Source organism: Podarcis bocagei (genome assembly GCF_964188305.1).
Source record: "Podarcis bocagei genome assembly, chromosome: 12".
Lineage (NCBI taxonomy): Eukaryota > Metazoa > Chordata > Lepidosauria > Squamata > Lacertidae > Podarcis > Podarcis bocagei.
Window position 1 is genome coordinate 40294140 of NC_138137.1, and position 20355 is coordinate 40314494.

Genomic DNA, 20355 nt, shown 5'->3' on the forward strand with positions numbered 1-20355 from the left:
TTTCTAAAAGTATGCCTTAAATGAAAGAGTGAGTTTGACTTGCTCAAATGCCCGTTGTGGTTTCCCCCCACTAAGAATAGGAGACAGAAATACTGTAATCATCGGTCTCAAAAAATGTGCTGTTAGATTGCTTGTAAAAACCCAAATTTAGAACTAAATTCAAACCCCTTTCAAGCCGTTGGCAGTGAATGAAACTCAGGGTGGGTGGCGAAAGCAGGGCATGCGATATTTACCAGCCTTCTTGCTTGCTTGTTGGCAGAGAGCTGAAAAAATGCTGCTAAGCTTTTGAATGAGAAACACCATGTTGGAACAAAATTATGAGAACAATAGATGTGATACTCTCTGCATAGAATTCATTAAGCATAGATGTGTCAACTGCATCCATCTGCTTGTTCCCTTTAGGTGTATCAGCCCAGCTGACCAGCAGTCGTCTCCGTCGGAATACATCTGTGGGAACTCCTTTTTGGATGGCTCCTGAGGTTAGATGAAATATTATTAACTCCTACTATGGGGTTGTGTCTGTATGTGTTTCTCTCTCTTTTTTTAATCTATCACTTTCTAAATCCTTTGCTATACCCACCCCAAGTTTCTAGCTCTCTCTGTTCTGACACTATTCCATCTTGGGGGGTGGGGGTGGTTGTATTTGATCTGTGTTAAGACTATTAAAACAGACTGCAGCCAAGCTCATGTTTTGGCATTATTCATTTGGGTCCAGTAAAATAAATCCCTGGCAGTGAAGTTAACTTCGTTCATGTTTAAATTGGTGTTGATAGGTTTATCGCAGAAATCTACATAATCCTGTCAGGTTTCATACATAATAAGTGTTGAGGCTGCATACACACCACATATTTAAAACACATGAATTCCACACCCTAAGATACCTAGAAGTTTTGGTTGACCTCTCACAGAGCTACAGATCCAAGCACCCTTAACAAACTACAGTTCCCATGTTTCTTTGGGGGAAGTAATGAACATTAAATGTATGGTGTGTGCCTGCAGCCTTATTAATATGTTCAGTTGCCTCTTCAGCTCACTCGATGCATGACATTTTCTCTGCGTAAATTTCCTCGAGGAAAAATTAAATAAGACCTGGAAAACCAAATGTATTCTTTCCCTCTCCCAATATTCAGTATCCCAGGGGATTTCAGAGAAGGACAATGTGTGATAAAATGTATAGTCAAAAGAGACAACAAACCAACACGCTGTTCATTTCTCTTGCTCTTTCTTTGCTGGGGCTGAAACTCGGGCGCGGGGGGGGGGGGGAATGCAGAGGTTTGTTAGTTTCTGCTATCCGACTGGTACTTGGGTCACTGAGGGGTTGAAATAATAAGGCATTTCATGAAATTGGGCTCCTTTATGGATCACAATGGAATGTCAACAAAAGGACTGCCGCTCTGGGGACGTCAACACAACATGACCTACCAACAAAAGACTGTAAGAGCAGGCCTGCATCTTGTTCTCACAGGGCCTATGCAGATGCCTATGGGAAATCTGCAAGGAGAATCTGAACACAACATCACTCTCCCTAGTTGTGATTCCCAGCAACTAGCATTCAGAGGTATACTTCCTCTGATGGTAGAGGAAGAACAGTCTCTGGGCTAGCAGCTATTGGCAGCCAGTGGTACTAGGTTGCCCCCAAGATTGAGGGGGCCCAGCACACATCACATGCACATGTGACATCACATGTACCCATTAAAGGGCTGGCTCCCTTTACAACAAATATTGAGGGAGCTGAGGTGCCTTTGAACTTCCCCCTAGAGTTGGTGTGCCTGTTGATATCTTCCATAAATCTGCACAACACTCTTTTAAAGCTAAACCACTCCTCCCCCAGCCATGTCCCATGATCTGCCATGCGCTTGACCACCACACTCCCTCTGCAGTACCAGGCAGGTAAATACAGAACTTCTTTGAACTTTGGTGTACAGTGGTACCTCAGGTTAAGTACTTAATTCGTTCCGGAGGTCCATACTTAACCTGAAACTGTTCTTAACCTGAAGCAGCACTTTAGGTAATGGGGCCTCCTGCTGCCGCCACACCGCTGGAGCACGATTTCTGTTCTCATCCTGAAGCAAAGTTCTTAACCTGAGGTAATATTTCTGGGTTAGCAGAGTTTGTAACCTGAAGCGTATGTAACCTGAAGCATATGTAACCCGAGGTACCACTGTATTTCATTTAGAGAATCTGAAGTTGTTTAGGCCTAGTGTAGAACGAGGACCCAGAAACCTGCCCAGGCAGAGGTAACTTTTATGGAATAAGCCTGATTGCGCCTCATCCTTCGAACGTGATGAAGAGGCCATTGTGCCACTCCAAAGCTTATGAGGTCAGTGCCTTGCTAAGACCTCCTCAGTTATTTGCTACAGCTGTAGTTCAAGGCAGTAGTTGTTTTTGGACCCAGTATCAAGGACTTCACCTGGTCCTGGATTTTACTAATCCATCCTAGAAGGAAGTAATATTCAATTCCCTTTTCAAAGGGGAGGCTAAGCTAGTTGCTGAGGCAGACATTTTGTTGCCACGGCGACAGCTGCGGAAACATGGATGAGCACTTCCCTCCACCCTCTGCGTATTATTGCCATACAAGAGTCACGGTTTGAGGTGCTTTGGTCTCACAACTGTCATTCTCTGGCAGGCAGTGTGGAAGGCCAAAAAGCAGCTTAAATACTTGCCTCCTTAGAATATGTCCACATCATAGGGCAAAAAGCCTGTAATTATGGCCTGTTCTCATAGCTCTGCTGAAAAGGCTTAGGAACGTGTTTCAGATGCAAGCAAGATGGTTGTGAAATTCCTGTCTGGCAGCACCTCCAGTTCAGAAGCTGTTATTTAATTTTATATCTTAACAGGTAATTGCATGTGAGCAGCAGCTGGATAGTTCCTATGATGCCAGATGTGACGCCTGGTCACTTGGGATCACTGCTATAGAGTTAGGCGATGGAGATCCACCACTGGCTGATTTGCATCCTATGAGAGCTCTGTTCAAAATACCAAGGTACCGTCTTATTGCACGTATATTTCATTGGGCAGGCTACCTGACCACAATGGGGTGGGGGGAGGAATAACAGTTCTGTAAAATGTATTCAGTGATTTCATCCACACAATGGCAGTCTCTATGGTAGCGTTGTCTACTTCTTCCCTCAATTTTAATTGGAGGGGGAAAACTGAGCTCAGTGGGTCCTGCATGGAACTTTCTAGCCAAGAGATGTTAGACTCTAGAATTTAACCTGTTTTGGGAAGGCATGAATAAATACTTACTTTGGCAGCAAGTAGATATATGCATAAATATAGTGCTGGGTGCCATTTTAACCATTTAAACTCGCAGCAGCCAATGTGGTAGGACCAACATGGCTACTAGTCAGGAATGATGGGAGTTGAAGTCCATGTACATCTGGCCCAGCAAAGGCAGGCCCATGTGGTGATGCCAGATATGTACCTGTTTCTTAGATGTTAAAGAATTCTTCATGGGTCATGCAATTGACCAATAGGTGGAATATGATCCTAATGGAATTAGAAGTAATCCTGACAATATATTTTTTTTATGTGTACCCCCATTAATGAGAGGTTTCACAGAGTCCCTGTATGTACCCTGAGTTGGTTTCCTAGGAATGAATGTCACCGGAGTCTTACGACATTTTTGTGATTTTATTTACACATATAGTCAGGCTGAGCATAAGATCGAAGATTCACAGCATCAACTCTCCAACAGATCCCACTTCCCCATTAAGCTTCTCTGTGCCTCCCACCCCACCCTGTACTATAACACTGGATTCTCACAGAGAGCAGATCAGCCTCTCTGTGTCTCTTTCAGACCCAGTTCCATGACTGCCAGTCTGTTGTTCTCTCTCAAACACATATAGACACTATGATAGCATCACTCCAGCCAGGGGAGGATGATAGAAAACACACGGACTCTTTTGTTCACCTTCCAGAATTGTCTCCAACCATTTAGTTTCTGTGGCAACACTCTGGCCCTGGCTTACATAACAAAGGAGACACTTAACAGACCCATTTCCTTAACAAAATTAACTTGTTCAACCATTTCAGCCTCTTGTCATTGGCTGGAGTGAACTCCAAGAGGATATTTAATCCAACTGAATTTCATGACAGTGTTAGCAAACCAAAGAATTGTAAAGCCTTTAGGACTGCAGGGGACTTGCCACGACACATAAATAATGATGAATAGGTCATTAGTTGTATCATTTTGTTTGAATGCTAGAAAATGACTGCAGTTCTTGATTTATTTGATAGAGATTTTAAATCCCCCTTTTCCAAAGACTTATAACATTAAGACAATCAGTGGTGCACTATACTTTTCTAAACAATGCTCCTTTTAAGCTAGAGGAAATCTGTGTATTTTTTAATGACTCTTCCAGAAATCCATTACTCAGCTTGACGTCTCTCACTCTATTTGGTTGAAAATTTATTCGAGCTTATTGTAATTCTACATGTAAACCTATTTTAATGTCATCTTCCACAGAAATCCGCCTCCTACATTGCGGCAGCCAGAGATATGGTCATCTGAATTCAATGACTTTATCAGCAAGTGAGTGACAATGGAGCCATTTAAAAATAAATCAATGCATAAAGGAGCACCATGCAGTTAAAAACAATCTAGCGACATTTACAGTATTCAGATAGCATCCAAAATATTCAGATAGCCATAGAGTTGGAAGGATCCATGAGGGTCATCTAATTCAATCCCCTGCAATACAGTTCCCCATCCAATTTGAAACCAGGTAGGACCCTGCTTAGCTTTGCAAATGGACTAGCAATTTTATTGCTGCTGCGCCATTAATGCTTAGGCAAACCATAGTAATTTTTACACAGGATCTACTATTCAGAAAATGCAGAGCAATTTCCAATATACAGAAACTATGAATTTTAAAGCAATGTCTTTGTAGCATAGGTTTCATTCTTTATTATTTTTATTTAGGACGTTTATATCCCACCTTTCGTCCATCATGAAACTGAAGACATCACAGAGGTTCCATAATGGGCTTCATAGGTGGTCTCTTGCCGAGGCAGACATAGACCTGATTTACATTAGCAAGGTGGCTCCATCTTGGGCCCTCAGACCATGCTCTTGTTTTTACTATATCTGGGAGTACATAATGCTCTTTAGAGCCATAACAGTGGCTTCACCATCGGTAGAGGCAAAGATCTGAGATGGGGCTGTAGCTCTGTGGTAGAACACATGCTTTGCATCCCAAAGTTCCCAGACTCTATCCCATCTCTAGGAAGGGCTGGGGAAATCCCTGGTTTGAAATCCTGGAGAGCTACTGCAAATCATTGTGGACGATACTGAGCGGGACGGGCCACTGGTCCTACTTGGCTAGAGACTAATCCCCAGGGAATTGGTGGGTTACACCACCTTTTTTGGGGTCACGTCCACCTTAAAGCACTCCTAACCATCATGGTGAATCCTGGAAATTATAGTTTGTTAAGAGAGCTGGCAACTGTAGCTCTGTGAGGTCAGCACCCTTAGCAAACTTCTGTTGTGGATGTGACAGAGAGAATACAAAGCTTACACCTAGAAACTGCCAAAAAAGGGCATGAGGAGACAGGTACTAGGTAAATCATGTTATTCCAGTAACATATTCCTCCTTTTTTTTTAAAAAAAGTATGTTTGTTTGCCCATTGAACTTATGAATATTGCTCTCTGAGCATTGTACAAAAGGAGAGCAATATTGTTGTGCGCACTCCAATTTCTGAATGGCAAGAGACTCAGGGGTGCCTGCGCTTGCCCAAAATTTTGTTTCCTTGGAATGTAGGTTAGCGGAGACTACAACCATACCTTGGTTCTTGAACGCCTTGGTACTCGGACGTTTGTGCTCCCAAACGCCGACAAGCTGGAAGTAAGTGTTCCAGTTTTTGAACGTTTTTCAGAAGCTGGATTTCCGATGTGGCTTCCGATTAAGTACAGGAAGCTCCTGCAGCCAATTGGAAGCTGCGCCTTGGTTTCTGAATGGTTTGGGGAGTCAATCAGACTCCCGGAATGGATTAAGTTTGAGAACCAAGGTATGACTGTATTGTGTCTTTAGGGTGGTTTCATTCAAATGTATGTGCAACCTGATCATAGGATGGAGGTGGCTGTCACCTCAACAAATCTTGCTGGTTTCCTCATATACATTTTACCTTCCACTACACTGGATCACAAGTTTGTAAGGGACACCCATGAGTATCATCCAGACTGACCACCCCACAAACCTATAGCAAGATTAAAACAGACAAGAAACACAAAAATCCAGCAACATTATAAAAGCACCAATTAAAAGGGGAGCTGAAGATGAAAAGCTGCCTGGAGTCAACATCACTAAGCCACAGCTCCTCTGCCCCTCACCCTGCCATGTTCCCATGCTGGTGAACATGGTGCTGCCAGGAGGGGAGGTCACTAAAGGTAAAGGTAAAGGACCCCTCGAAGATTGAGTCCAGTCAAAGGCGACTATGGGGTGCGGTGCTCATTTCGCTTTTCAGGCCAAGGGAGCCGGTGTTTGTCCACAGACAGCTTTCTGAGTCATGTGGCCAGCATGACTAAACCGCTTCTGGCATAACGGAACACCATGATGGAAACCAGAGCACATGGAAATGCCATTTACCTTCCTGCCACAGTGGTACCTATTTATCTACTTGCACTGGCATGCTTTCGAACAGCTAGGTTGGCAGGAGTTGGTACAGAGCAATGGGAGCTCACCCCGTCATGCAGATTCGAACCGCTGACCTTCTGATCAGCAAACCCAAGAGGCTCAGTGGTTTAGACCACAGTGCCACCCGCTCCCATAGGGGAGGTCACTACACCCACAGGACTCTTCCATGCCCCACTGCTTGAAATCAGGCTTCCTCCCTAGTTCTCTGCTACCGCCTGTCTTTTTATTACATAACCGCATTTCCTAAAAGCTGTGCTTTTTCCAATGGTGCAGGTGTTTGACCAAAGATTATGAGAAACGCCCAACAGTGTCTGACCTGCTGCAGCATGACTTTGTGAAGCAAGTGGAGGGCAAAGAGACTGTCTTGCAGATGCAGCTGATGGAATTCATTGATGTTCACCAGCAAATGGGAATCACAGAAAAAGCAAGGTACCTTTGGGAGGGGGGGCGAGTGTCTGTCTGCATGTAACAAAATGTGGTCTTGAAGACCATTTATTTAAATTATTCTTCAAATTTTTATTTTAGGCATCTTCCTCATTTTTATGAATGCAACCCGCTTAAGTAGCAAGCATCTCTGTAAACCAGTGAGGAAGCTGGAATTTGAACTAAGACTTGAACAGATTATGTAATATTAGATAAGCATAATATGTGACTTAACCAAACTGAATACAAGCCACTGCTCACGTGTGGCTGTTTGCTAGGTGTTGGGAACCCCTGCTCTTACAATCCCAGTCAGGCTATCCTTAGTGGTCCACCATACATATCTGCTCAGCTGTGGAATACACTCTTTGTGACGTCTGTTAACTGTTCTCACAGGTTTGAGGCCACTGAAGCTCTTCCACATGAATAACTGTGGCCAAAATATCCCCCTCTATGGAGTTGCATTATTTCTGGCAAAACATTTCCTTCACGTGCAAAGGGAAGGAAATGTGTTGCCCGAAATAATGCCACTTTTCGACGGGGATATTTTCATCCTTGTTCCAACAGTATTTAGCAAAGTAATTATGCATTATGAAGCATTCATAATCTTCGAGCCTTGTATGAAATTGCCCAAAGTGTTTTGGCTCTGTTTCAGAAATTCTGAAACAAGTTCATCAAAGTAATGTTCTGAATGTGAGACTTAGTCATTGGTGAATATTGATATATTTCTACTCTGCTTCAAGGTAACAGATAATAGGTTTTTTTGAAGGGGATCAAATAGCACATAGAACTTAAAAGGTGGTGCTATTTTAACAGTCTCAATTGTTAATGTCTCCCTTTTCCCACATCAAATGAGCTGTATAGAGAAATCTGATTAAGATCAGTTGCGTTTCTTCTTATTGATATTTTTGGTGGCTTAATGTTTTTTGGTTTGTGTTTTGTTTTGTTTTTGCAATCTTCCAGTGAGATCTGAGGATTTATTTTGTTCTTTTTATAGTCTGCAATTTATCTTATAAGGATGCATTCCCCCCCGCCCCCCTGCAAATGAATATAATTACCCTTAGCATTTTGAAAAACTCTTTTAACCAAGAAGCGACAAGCTCTTGCAGGAATAAAGTCCTAATGACCAAGAACAAATCCAGTGCATGGTACTAAGGAGAGAGCCTGAACTTCAAAGCCAAGAAATCAAATTAGATGTATGAGTTGATGCAAGCTGCAAATCTAAATACTTAAATTGTGAACACTGTGTAGAACACAGTTGCTTAAGTGTTGCTATTTAATGTTGCCAGTGACAAAACTGGGGATAATCAAAATAATCTTCCCTCCTCTTCTCAGTTTGATCATGCAAGGCTGGCTTGTGTAGAGTCAAACCCTTGGTCCATCAGTATTATCCATCTTTTATCTAGCTCTTGATGTGAAGGTTTTTTCTAGTCCCACATGGAGAATATAAAGGACTGAATCAGGGATCTTTTGCCTGCAAATCATGCACTTCAAGGTCCAGGGACGCGGACTTAGAAAAAATATTGGGGGGGCCCGGGAAAGCTCATGAATAATAAATAAGCTCATGAATATGCAAATAAAGTGGCTCCGGCCCTAAATAGGGCAAGCCACGCCCCCCCAGCCAGCCGATTGGCTGGCTGGGAGGTGTGGCCAGTCGGGATTCCCCTGTTCTCGCGGGATTTCCGGCAGTGCCTCCGATTAGGGCGCGCAGCTGGCTGGCTGGCGAAGGAGCAGGTGAGGAGGAGGCTGGGGACGGCGGCGGCGCTCTCCTCGAAGGGCGCCCGCCCGAGATTATTGGGGGGGCTGAGCCCCCCCAAAATTTTTTTTGAGGGGGCTCGAGCCCCCTCAAGCCCCATGGAGTCGGCGCCTATGTCAAGGTCCCTCCTCCAAGCAGCTACCTTCTGCCCCAGTTCTGACTGACAAGCCAGCTAGCCAATAACTTCATGGCAGCCTTTCCTTCATTTTCTCCTCCTACAGCATTCCAGTTCAGATAAAGTGGTCACTTGTCCCTTTAAAAAACATACAAGTAGTAAAGACTGAATGTGTATTTTGAATGCAAACTGCACTGAATGAAATGCAAAGGTATAGGTGCCCCAAATGAAAGCCCAAAATGAGAGCCATTGTGGTGTGGTAGTAGTTAGAGTGTCAGACTAGGACCCAGGAGACCAGGGTTCAGAACTCAGCCATGAAGTTTGCTAGGTGACCTTGGGCCAGTTACTGCCTCTCAGCCTAGCCTACCTCACAGAGTTGGGGGGGGGGGTTAACAGACTCCTAGAACTCAACCAGATTTTGCACATTTTGAAGACTAACATCAGAGCCATAAGGGCTAAAACCTGCACCTTCCCCAATTATTCTGAAGACATCGGCTCTCTGCTACTTGCTATCCAATGCTACAACCAACCAACCCTTGAGAGGTGATTTCTGTGACCTTTGATTCCTGAGTGTCAAGCTCATATCTACCTCTAAGGTACGGTTGCCATATTTCAAAAAGTGAAAACCAGGACACCCTGAAAGCTTCTGAGGTTCCCCCCCCCCCAGACAAATCCCAAAGTTGTTGAGCCCCAAAGTTGCCAGAAAACCCCCGATTTTTCAGAAATTCCCCCGGACATTAATTCCACCTTTGAAATCCCAGTAATGTCTGGGGAAATGGCAACCCTACTCTAAGGTGCTTTGTGTGATCCACTCACTTTTAAAGTGCACTTATTGTGGTCCAAGACTGTTCCAGCGCATGAATGAAATCAGATTTCATTTTGACTTCACCCCTCTCCTGTATTTGATTTGAGGTCATAATAATCCATGGGATGTTCCTTGATCACATTCAAATCAGTGTTCACAATCAGCGATCTTCTGACACTTTCAGCATGTTTGCAAAAGGCTACCCTCAGCTTTTACAACACTCTTTTCCCCCACTCCTCCTCCACAGTTCACCCATATAAAGCAGCCTTGCTCATCCTAACATGCTCCAGTGCATAGCAATTAGATGACTAAAAGTGACACTCAAACAAGGAGGTTATTCCATCAAGCATTATCTGGCAAGATCAGCTTGTCTTCTGTTGTCTCATCTGCCCATTTTGTGTTTGCCAGTCCAAGAAGGATTGTAGTGATGCTTCTGCTTTGGGGTTTTTTGTTGTTGTTTTTGTAGCTGATCCAATTAGGTTTCACTACAAAAGATTTTTCACACACACATAAACCAGCCCTGCAAGCATTTGGACAGGATTTACAGGGAGAACTTTAGAGAAAAGATCTAGAAAGCATGTTGCTTGTTGATGTGTTAAAGGAGCTGGGTGTGACAGATAGATGTTGGGAAATATGTGTTGAGAGAAGACTACTGTGTACATGTGACTTTTTATTCCAGAATCAATGGAGGCTGAGTGCTTTCTTTTTCTATGTAGTCCACATACCATCTAGATCTGTTGCATATCCCCACCCCCCAAAGCTCCCACAAAAAGTGCTTATTGAGGACCAGGTTTCATTCTGAAAATAAAAGCTTGTTGCAAATGGATTCTGCATCATCCCACAATGTGTCCATATGAAAGAGATGTAGGTAGTTGTATCCACACCTGCCCAATGATTTGGGTGGGCTTATACCAAGATTTCAGTCACCACTGGAGTAGGAGGAAGAAGACGACTTTGAGATTGCTATGCCTCTTGTAGGATCCCAGGGCAGTGTGTGTGCAAATGATCAAAGCAAAACAGTATGCTGCTTAACCGTGGATGTTGGCAACCTATGTCACAGTTAAACTATGCCTTAGATTACTCTGACTGCCATCGTTTCACTTCTTAAAGCAATAAACCATGGTGAACACCACCCACAGTTAAGCATCATACTGTTGTTTGGTTTTTGTCTTTTGCACACTGCCCTGGGATCCGATGGGATAAATGTCAGCCTAATTACTTTACAAATGGCAACAAATTGCCAAGGATTTGGCATTTTCCACGCTATTTTTGGAGCCATCAAAGATCACTTTTATTCATTTTGACAATTGAAACTGAAAGAGCTCCAGTGGCCTCGTTTTGCTTTGATTGAAAGGCAGGGATGAAGTGGGGGTGGTGGCAGGGAGGAGAGAAACTGAGCAGAAACAATAACTGTCTTGAGTCATTCTGTTGTCGATACAGCCTTGATGAATCAACCTGTCAGGTCTTTGGAAGTGCCTATAGAACAGAACGTCTGTGGCAAACACAAAGAATAAAAATCCACAGATTAAGATGGGGAAACGAGTGATATTTTTGTTTACAGTGCCCGTGAGCAGGAATGGGGGGAGGTTGGAAATCCATCCGCCAACGTCAGATGGGAGAATTATTTTTATCAACTCTTTGGGGGCAAATGAAGAGAAGCGGCATCATTCACACCCCTCGAGGGATCTGTGCCCTTTCACATTAGAGCAGGCAAAACATTGTGTTCTCATATCTGTCTCTTCTGTATACGTTGCATGATGAAGCTGGTTTCTAAAGCTAGTCATAAAAGAATCAGTAAGGAATAACTCCCTCTGAAACTGTGCTACAAAGCTGAATATATGAGCAGCATCAGTGAATGTGAAGCAGGTGGAATGAAATTGGCGTTCTTAGAGGAAAGCCCAGGTAGAAGGAAAATGCAAGAGGGGGAACAGAAGATTCCCCTTGCGTCTTGCCTTATTTCTGTTTCTCCCCAGCTACAGCCATTGCTAAACCCTGTGGGCTGAATGTGATATATACCACATTGGCAATTATTCTAGCAACACTTCTATGTATTTGCCAGCATGGTTCCATTTTTTATAATAATAAAAAAAATCACAGTATGTAATGGTTGACACTAGGAATGGGAAATGACAAGTTGACTCAAGGTCTACATCCTTTCCTGATGTGTGTGGGGGGAATAGAATAGAATGGGAAAGATAAGCTGTCACTTCCTGCATCTATCGTTTGTGGGCAGCTGCTTGATCAAAGTCACCCTGCTGACAGGACAGGCGTTGGAAAGGAGATGACCTTCATGTACAGCGTTGCTGAGCAAATGGATTCAGAAATTACAGATTTGTGTGAAAGCCAAACATCACTTGCCCATATTGAAATGCCTGCAGCCTCATCATAATACTTTCCCCTGCCTTCGGTTCCTTAGGATGTACATGTAACGTACCATGACCTTTCATTTGAACAGCAGGGCGTTATCAAAAGATGTTTTTGTGCCCGCAGCTCATGTCACCTTTGAGCTTTTCTCGTCTTCTTTGTGAGAATGTGCATAAGATCTTGTTCTGGGAATCCAAGGTCAGGGCCAGGGGAAGATGTGTGTGCACATGCTGGGAATTGTGGCTCTGTGAAGGGTAAACTATAATTCCTAGGAGTATTTCAGGGTCAGAGATGCTTTGAATGTGCTTTAAATGTATGGTGTGCATAAGCTCCGCCCACTGTCACCATTACTGTCACTCTCCTCAAGTTAGAGAGGAAGCATCTGAAGTAGAGAGCTTCCTATGGTGGAAGATCAGGGATCTGAATGGCAAAAAGAGTCTTGACAAATACAGGAGAGCCAGTTTGGTGTAGTGGTTAAGAGCAGTAGACTCGTAATCTGGTGAACCGGGTTCGCATCCCCGCTCCTCCACATGCAGCTTCTGGGTGAGCTTGGGCTAGTCACACTTCTTTGAAGTCTCTCAGCCCCACTCACCTCACAGAGTGTTTGTTGTGGGGGAGGAAGGGAAAGGAGAATGTTAGCAGCTTTGAGACTCCTTCAGGTAGTGATAAAGCGGGATATCAAATCCAAACTCTTCTTCTTCAGTAGGGCCCCTGTTTCACACCCTTCAGCCTGTAAAGAGAGATGGCGATGTGGACAAAGCTTAGCAACATTACCCCTATTCCCCTCAACTCATTGGGTTGGTTCTAAACATGAGTATAAGGTGTGAACAGGGTTATTGCTAATGTCACAACTGTTCTTCCTGCATTTTTCTTTGCAAGTAGAAGCATCCTTCCATGTTTTTGTTTTCTTGAACAGATTTGAGCGTATTCATACTAAGAAAGGGAATTACAGTAGGTCTCCAGTTACCAACCAGGAAGATGTAGATGATCTGGCAACCTTGGAAGTACTAGATGAGGTAAGACATTTTTTTATAAAGAAAAAAATGCTAGGGGATTTTGTAGATTGGGAAAGCTGCATGCTGAGAACAGCCACCCACCCTGGGTAATAGTCTTCTGTGATAGGACAATCTGTGGTTTAAATTTCTGGATGGGGTTGTATTTCCCTCATGGGGGTCAGTGGACTATAGGACCAGGTGTTATTGGGCTATAGTTCCCGATGTTCCTGACCATTGGGCATGCTGGTTGGGGTTAATAGGATCTGGAGTACAACAACATTTGGAGAGCCTTAAAGAATCAATCCTACCACCTGGAAATGCTGCTAGCCTCTGATTTTGATACTCACCAAGCTAGTGGTTCGTCATTATTAGTCGATTTCTAGAGTGTTTTATACTTTTGAAACAGCTTTGCCAACATTAGCCAATTAATGGCACAGGAGCTGAACTAATGGATGCAATTAATCTAAGGTGTTAGGTTCTCATCCAAACATTTATTTGCACTATGATGAGCCATATGCTAAGAAGTTGTTTTTTTGCCAAAAGGCAAAAGTCATTAAATGTGATAGCATGTGTAGCTAATGAGAGAAAGAAGTAGCAAAATTCTCCTCTCCTCTCCGGTCTTGTGTGAATTTTGCAAGGCAGGTATAAAAACATGGTGGATGATGACAGTGAAGGTAAAATCATGGGCAACACAAGGCCAACACAAGTGCTGTATATCCACAAACTGTGGCCTGATATGTTAGGGTCTCCTGCATAATGTTACCTGAAGTGGCTAAATTAGATTAGAGTCAATCTGTTACTTCTTACTTGGGGCAAATGACAAAATAAGGCAACTAAGGAAATGATAGAGATCCCCAAGTGCATATTCTATATGAGAGTGAGTAGACTCAGTGGAAGGAGCCATAGCTCAGTGGTAGAATACACGCCTCACACACCAAAAGTTCCAGGTTCAATCCTTGGTGTCACCATTTAATTTTAAATAGATCTCAGGCAGCAGATTAGGAGAATCTTCCAGTGAAAGTTAATGGCGGTGAGAGTTGACAAGTTAGATAGAGCAATAGTCAGACACAGTTAGGATGGGCCATAACTCAGTGACAGAGCACATACTTTGCATGCTTTAAAGGCCCTAGATTCAACCCACAGGTAGGGCTGAGTGAGTCAGAAACCCTGGAGAAATGCTGCCAGTCATTCCAGACAATACTGAACTGGATGGACTCACTGTGAGACATAGTAGGAGGTCTCCTGTGGCTCTAATACACTTTTGTGCTACTAATCACTAATGCAGATGCACAGAACTGAAGGTAAATGAGCACATAGTAAGGGAACACACAATAATGCATGTTGGCAATACGGCTCAAGACACCAAAATGTTTCTGATGTCTGTGTAGTATCAAGATGCCCGAAAGTCCCGATTCTTAATTCCTTTGGATAAATTTTCAAAACCAGACATCAATAGACATGTCCTTCTCTCCCCCCCCCCAACAGAATACAGTAACAGAGCAACTGCAAAAGAGCTACGCCAAGAATCAGATCTACACCTACGTGGGGGACATTCTCATTGCAGTCAATCCTTTTCGAAACTTAGACCTTTACGCTACACAGGTAGGAAAATAAAATCTTGGAATTTTGAGTGATTTCACACACACACACACACACACACACACACACACACACCCCTTGGTAACGTCACTGGGCTTGACCACATCTCCCTGGAGCTTTCAAAGTCCTCTCTGGAGCTGTTTGCTTAGATCTGTCGGAGAAGTGATTGATGTCCGACGCTTGGACTAAAGACAGGTCACAAGGGAAGAAGTTGTGCAAAGTCTCATTTCTCACTCTGAGTTGGAAGAAAACATTGAGTGGAATATTGCCTCTGAGCATTCTGAGCTAGGCAAATGAGTATTGCAAACCAGGTAATTATAAATTTTGGCAACATCACTGCTCATAACTGGTCGGTCTCATGAGGCCAGTGACACAAGATGATAGTCTAAAACAGAAAATAGCATTTCTCTTTTAACTTTTCAGCATTCCAAACTGTACATTGGGGCCAAACGGACTGCCAACCCTCCTCACATCTTTGCTGTGGCTGATATTGCATACCAGTCCATGGTCACATTCAGCTCTGATCAGGTAGTGGTAATGGTGGGCCGGGTTTGATATACTTCTCTGGGTTGTGAAGATAGCCAGTTATAGCATGTGCTCTTCCACTCTTGCCTTCAGTGTATTGTCATATCTGGAGAAAGTGGAGCAGGGAAGACACAAAGTGCCCATCTTCTGGTTCAGCAGTTGACTGTCCTTGGAAGGGTAAGACATATCCTAGACCTCTTTATTTATGTCTTTGCCAGGCACAGGCAAACTCCGGCCCTCCAGATGTTTTGGAACTACAGTTCCCATCACTCCTAGCTAACAGGGCCAGTGGTCAAGGATGATGGGAATTGTAGTCTCAAAACATCTGGAGGGCCAGAGTTTGCCTATGCCTGGTCTTTGCCTTCTGCCATCCTGTACCATGCCAGCTCAGCCACCAACTTGTAAATAAAGCCTTGCCACATCTTTCTTTTGCACCCTTAGACTTGATCAAATCCCCAACAGAATGGAGAGCAGTTCAAATAAATATGTTTCCCTAGTTAAGGAACTAACAGGTGAACTAGCCCTTACTTTCTGCTAGTTATTGATGGTGAACATCCCCAGATAAGGAGGATTCCAACAACCCCACAGAGGAAAGGAGTACTATTCCATCACTACTCTGAAAAATTATGTTTGTGTTTTAAAGTTCTGTGCATTTTCCTTATTGTCGTTGTTGTTATTTTGGAATGCGTATCTAGGCTAATAACAGGACACTTCAAGAAAAAATTCTCCAAGTCAACAATCTGCTGGAGGCTTTTGGAAATGCAGGCACTATTATTAATGATAATTCCAGCAGATTTGGGAAATACCTAGAAATGAAGTTCACTTCCAGTGGAACTGTTGTAAGTGCTCTGATTTCAGAATACCTCCTAGAAAAATCAAGAGTCATACATCAAGCTGTGTAAGTAAAAGGAAAACAAAGGGGGTGCTTTTCTGGCTGTGGGAAACAGAGAGGGAGGCTTGGTTCAAACAAACTCTAAGGGTGGTACAGCCTACATGTCACTGGGGTGGGACTCCATCTGCCTAGCCCAGGCACTGTAAAGTCTAGCAGGCATAGGCAAACTTGGCCCTCCAGATGTTTTGGGACTACAATTCCCACCATCCCTAACCACTGGTCCTGTTAGGTAGGGATGATGGGAGTTGTAGTCCCAAAACAGCTGGAGGGCCGAGTTCGGGGGTGCCTGGACTAGCCCAATCAGACACCTTGGATGTAGCCTCTGAAACTGCATTGTGCATAACCTGAACTGTGTAATGTTTTTGTTGATTATTATTATTATTATTATTATTATTATTATTATTATTATTATTATTATTATTATTATTAATTTACATTTTATGTAGGCTAATGCCCATGTAGCTTCGGCCTGTACATCTAAGCCAGGTTTCCTCAAACTCGGTCAGGGATGATGGGAATTGTAGTTTCAAAACATCTGGAAGGCCAAGTTTGAGGAAGCCTGATCTAAGTTCTGGGTAAACGTTATGATGACCAACACATTGATATATTTGGGTTAAGCATTAACAGTGGACTAGGAATCATGATGTTGCATTCCCCTGAGTTGGGCTAAGCTATTTCTATGATTACTATTACCATTTATTGCATTTGTTAGCTGTTGCAATTCTACTTTAAGCTGTCTTAGGAGGGCTTGTTGCCCAGAAAGGCAGTGAGAAAGCATTTCAAATAAAATAAATTTTATAATAGTAGAAGACAATCAGAAATTAGACGTTACTGGTTCAATGTTGATTGTGTTTCAATAATTGCCATATTGAGGTGTGTGGTGTTGTGTTTTTTTTTCCATTTCAGAGGAGAGAAGAATTTTCATATTTTCTATTACATCTATGCTGGTTTGGCTGAGAAGAAAAAACTAGCTCATTACAAATTGCCAGAAAATAAACCTCCCAGGTATAACATTCCATTTGTATTCTTTAGGATAAATGCATAAGTGGGCAGCCTTTGCTAGAGTGAGCCTTTTGAAACATAGAGTGGATTCACAATTTCTCATACTCTTTTCCCTGTCCCCATCATCCCTCTAGGTATCTACAAAATGAACATCTCAGAACTGTACAAGATTTAATGAACAATAGCTTCTACAAATCCCAGTTTGAATTAATTGAGCAGTGCTTCAAGGTGATTGGGTTTACGATGGAGGTGAGTGTCAGTGATATTTTAACTTGTGCACCTTAGAGAGAGAAAAGTAGGTCTTGATTGACAGTAGCACGTATGAAGGTTGCCAATCATTTCTAGAGTAGTGGGGTGTCTCACTCCCAGTTCAGGGGCCTGATCCAACTCCCACACTAATTTCTCCCCCCAAGATGCCACTAATTTTGGAGGCAGTGGCAAAAAGAAGGGGAATACATCTGACACAGTGCTAGAGTGGCTGAAACCCATCGTCCTGATGGGAATGCAAATCACCTCCTCTCCAGTCAACAGATCTGCTGTTGGATGAGCAGAGAGAGGGCAATAACACCAGACTGTCTCTATTTTCCCGAGATGTCCCTGATTTAGAGAAGCCATCCTGGTTTCTGATTGGATCCTGAAATGTCCTGCTTTTCCTTAGGATGTCCCTATTTTCACTGGAGAAATATGGGAGGGTATGTATAGGGAAGTTTTTTAAATGTTTGATATTTTATTACATTTTTATATACGTTGGAAGCCACCCAGAGTAATCTTGCTGGGCAACCCAGCAAGATGTATGGGGTATAAATAGTAAAATTATCAGTAGGGAATGGGATGTCTCTATTTTCACTGGAGAAATGTTGGGGGATATGTGACGCCCCCTTCTCAGCTGATCTGCATGGATTAGCTGAGAAGGAGGGTCTGTATGTCTGATTCTAGCCCTCAGTTTCTAGCCAAAGAGTGAGCTGTTGGTCCAGAAAAGCTTGACCACCCCATTCTAGAGTACTTCCCCAAAGGTGGCAGCTGGTGGTGGCTTTAGGTTGTGAGTCTGCACTCCAACAAACCATAATCAGTTGGCTATGGAGCACAGTTGCTTGGTAGCAAAACAAACTACAATTCCTAGCTCTTATTACTATGAGTTGGGGGGGGGGCACACAGATAGGCTGTATGTCAGAGCTTTCCTTCTAATTCCTGGATCCAGCACGGATTCAATTGCTGGAATACCCAAGCTAGCCTGGTAATGCCCACTAAGTATGGTTTGTTAACAGAACAAAGAGAGTGACTCTGTGCCATAGGCCAAATGGGTAGCTGTCTGTTATTTGGAAAGACAAAGCAGAGAGTTGAGTGATATGAGCTAGAAACTGGATGCAATAGAAGTCTGGAAAGGCAGAGAGTGAGTGCCAGGCCTGATTTCTGCTAGAATCCAAGGATGTGGCTATGGGAGAAGCAAGACCCTCTTTTGGTGCTGATGCTGTGAACCCCTCCATCGAAGGCTCAGGTTGTATATGTGTGTAAATAAACCTTATTTCATAAAGACACCACAGTCTCTGCTGTGCCTCATTCCCAAAGGGAAATACAAACCCTTCATAAGCATCTGGAACACCCGGAATCTTGCACTGCTCAGAGTTTGGGGTGGCGTGCAACAATAAGTGCAGCTAATCCAGGGATTTGTGGTTTCTTTTGTCCTGGCGTGAGTAGGAGGAGCAACTCCTGTCCAATTTGCTAGTGCATAGTTAATGCCTTACTGTGATTTGTGAACACTGCCATGAAATCATGTTCAGTGTCAGCTTTGGTTTTTTCGGACCAGCTAGTACAAAAGACTGTAATTTCAACAAGCTTTTCATCAGGCAAAATTAGCCCTTGAAGCACACACAAGTGGGATGAACTCTAATGTCTTCTTTCTAGGTTTCAGTGTACCCTGTTTCCAAACAGAAGAGGCTGGCTTGTCTAATTTGTGCTCCCTTAAGAGGGAATTTGAGCTATAGCTACAGCAGGTTTTGACTCTCCATTGACAGCACTCTGCTTTTCTGGGTGCACAGGAAGGGGGGAAATTACATGGGAGTGCGTGAAAAAGTGAAGCCCCCAGAAATGTCTTCTTTAGACTTCTGTTTCATCCAGATTCTGCTATGTTTAGAAAGGCTCTGGGGCAGAACTTGATTGCAGTATGGTCAAAACAACCCCCTAAGCATTTCAGAAAATCTCTCCCTTTTTAACAGAGTGGCAGGTCCCTGTGCTGTAAACACATAGCCTATATATTCCTTTGCTCCTTTAAAATCAAACTGAAGGTTACAAGGCAACACACACACACACACACGATGCAGGAAAAGGGCTGTTGGGAATAAAAGTAATCACGCCTTACAAGTGATCAGGAAAGGGTACAAAAGATGTTAGCTGCAATACATGTAACATGGTGTAATGACAGAAGTCGGTATAATCAGTAGTCAATATAATCATTTTATTCCATTTATCAGAATAATTTACAAATAGACATAGTGGGTGATTATTTCTTCAAAAGAAAAAGAATCAAAACACAAGTCTATGGGTAGTAGGTCTTTTGTTTGCTTGTTTGTTTCCTTAACCCTAAGATTTTAAGAATCAGAAAAATGTTTAGAAGAAAAGACCTAGGGCGGGAAGATCCAGAAAAACATACCCATTGAGTATTTAATAGAACTATTCTTACTCTTTTAGCGATTATAATCTCCATGCCATACCTTTTTTTAAAAAAACATTCAAGCTGCACTGTAAAGCTAAAGCAAATTGAAGAGGGTGCAGCCCCTGGTAAAACGCTGGTTCTCTAAATGCAAGTTGGATATGAAAATGAAGAAATGAAATGCTGTGATTGTTGCCTGGGGTGTCAATTATAAGGCTATGAATTGGAATGTTTTTGTGCATCTGTCTTTCAGGAACTAGGGAGCGTATACAGCATCCTTGCTGCCATTTTAAACGTGGGCAACATCGAATTCTCTTCCGTAGTAACCGAGTACATGATTGACAAGAGCATCATTTCCAATCCAGCGCCTCTGGAGAACTGTGAGTTTTCTTTCCTTTTTATAATAATTAAACGCCTTTTGCGAACTGTCTCCATAATTATGAGCTCCAGACTTATCTGCATATTGCAGAAATCTTACCTCATTGCTTGAAAAGCTCTACACAGCCTGGGCCCAGGCTCTTAAGAAACATCACATGTTTTTAAAGCAGTTAGTGGGGCTGGGATGGCCTGTTTTTTCATAGAATCATAAAATTGTAGAGT

At 43.0% G+C, this 20355-nt stretch overlaps 1 protein-coding gene across 2 annotated transcripts in view; it reads left to right on the top strand.

Annotated features, from left to right (window-relative positions):
• MYO3A (myosin IIIA) overlaps positions 1–20355 on the top strand; it is a 100688-nt gene that overhangs the window by 34096 nt on the left and 46237 nt on the right. For both annotated transcript variants that reach the window (XM_081163134.1, XM_081163135.1), the window contains exons 6-17: positions 403–479; positions 2838–2983; positions 4469–4534; positions 6909–7064; positions 13012–13111; positions 14576–14692; positions 15113–15217; positions 15308–15391; positions 15910–16112; positions 17013–17111; positions 17243–17357; positions 20009–20135. In XM_081163134.1, coding sequence (XP_081019260.1) covers positions 403–479; positions 2838–2983; positions 4469–4534; positions 6909–7064; positions 13012–13111; positions 14576–14692; positions 15113–15217; positions 15308–15391; positions 15910–16112; positions 17013–17111; positions 17243–17357; positions 20009–20135 — 1395 coding nt within the window. The remainder of the gene's footprint in view (positions 1–402; positions 480–2837; positions 2984–4468; positions 4535–6908; positions 7065–13011; positions 13112–14575; positions 14693–15112; positions 15218–15307; positions 15392–15909; positions 16113–17012; positions 17112–17242; positions 17358–20008; positions 20136–20355) is intronic.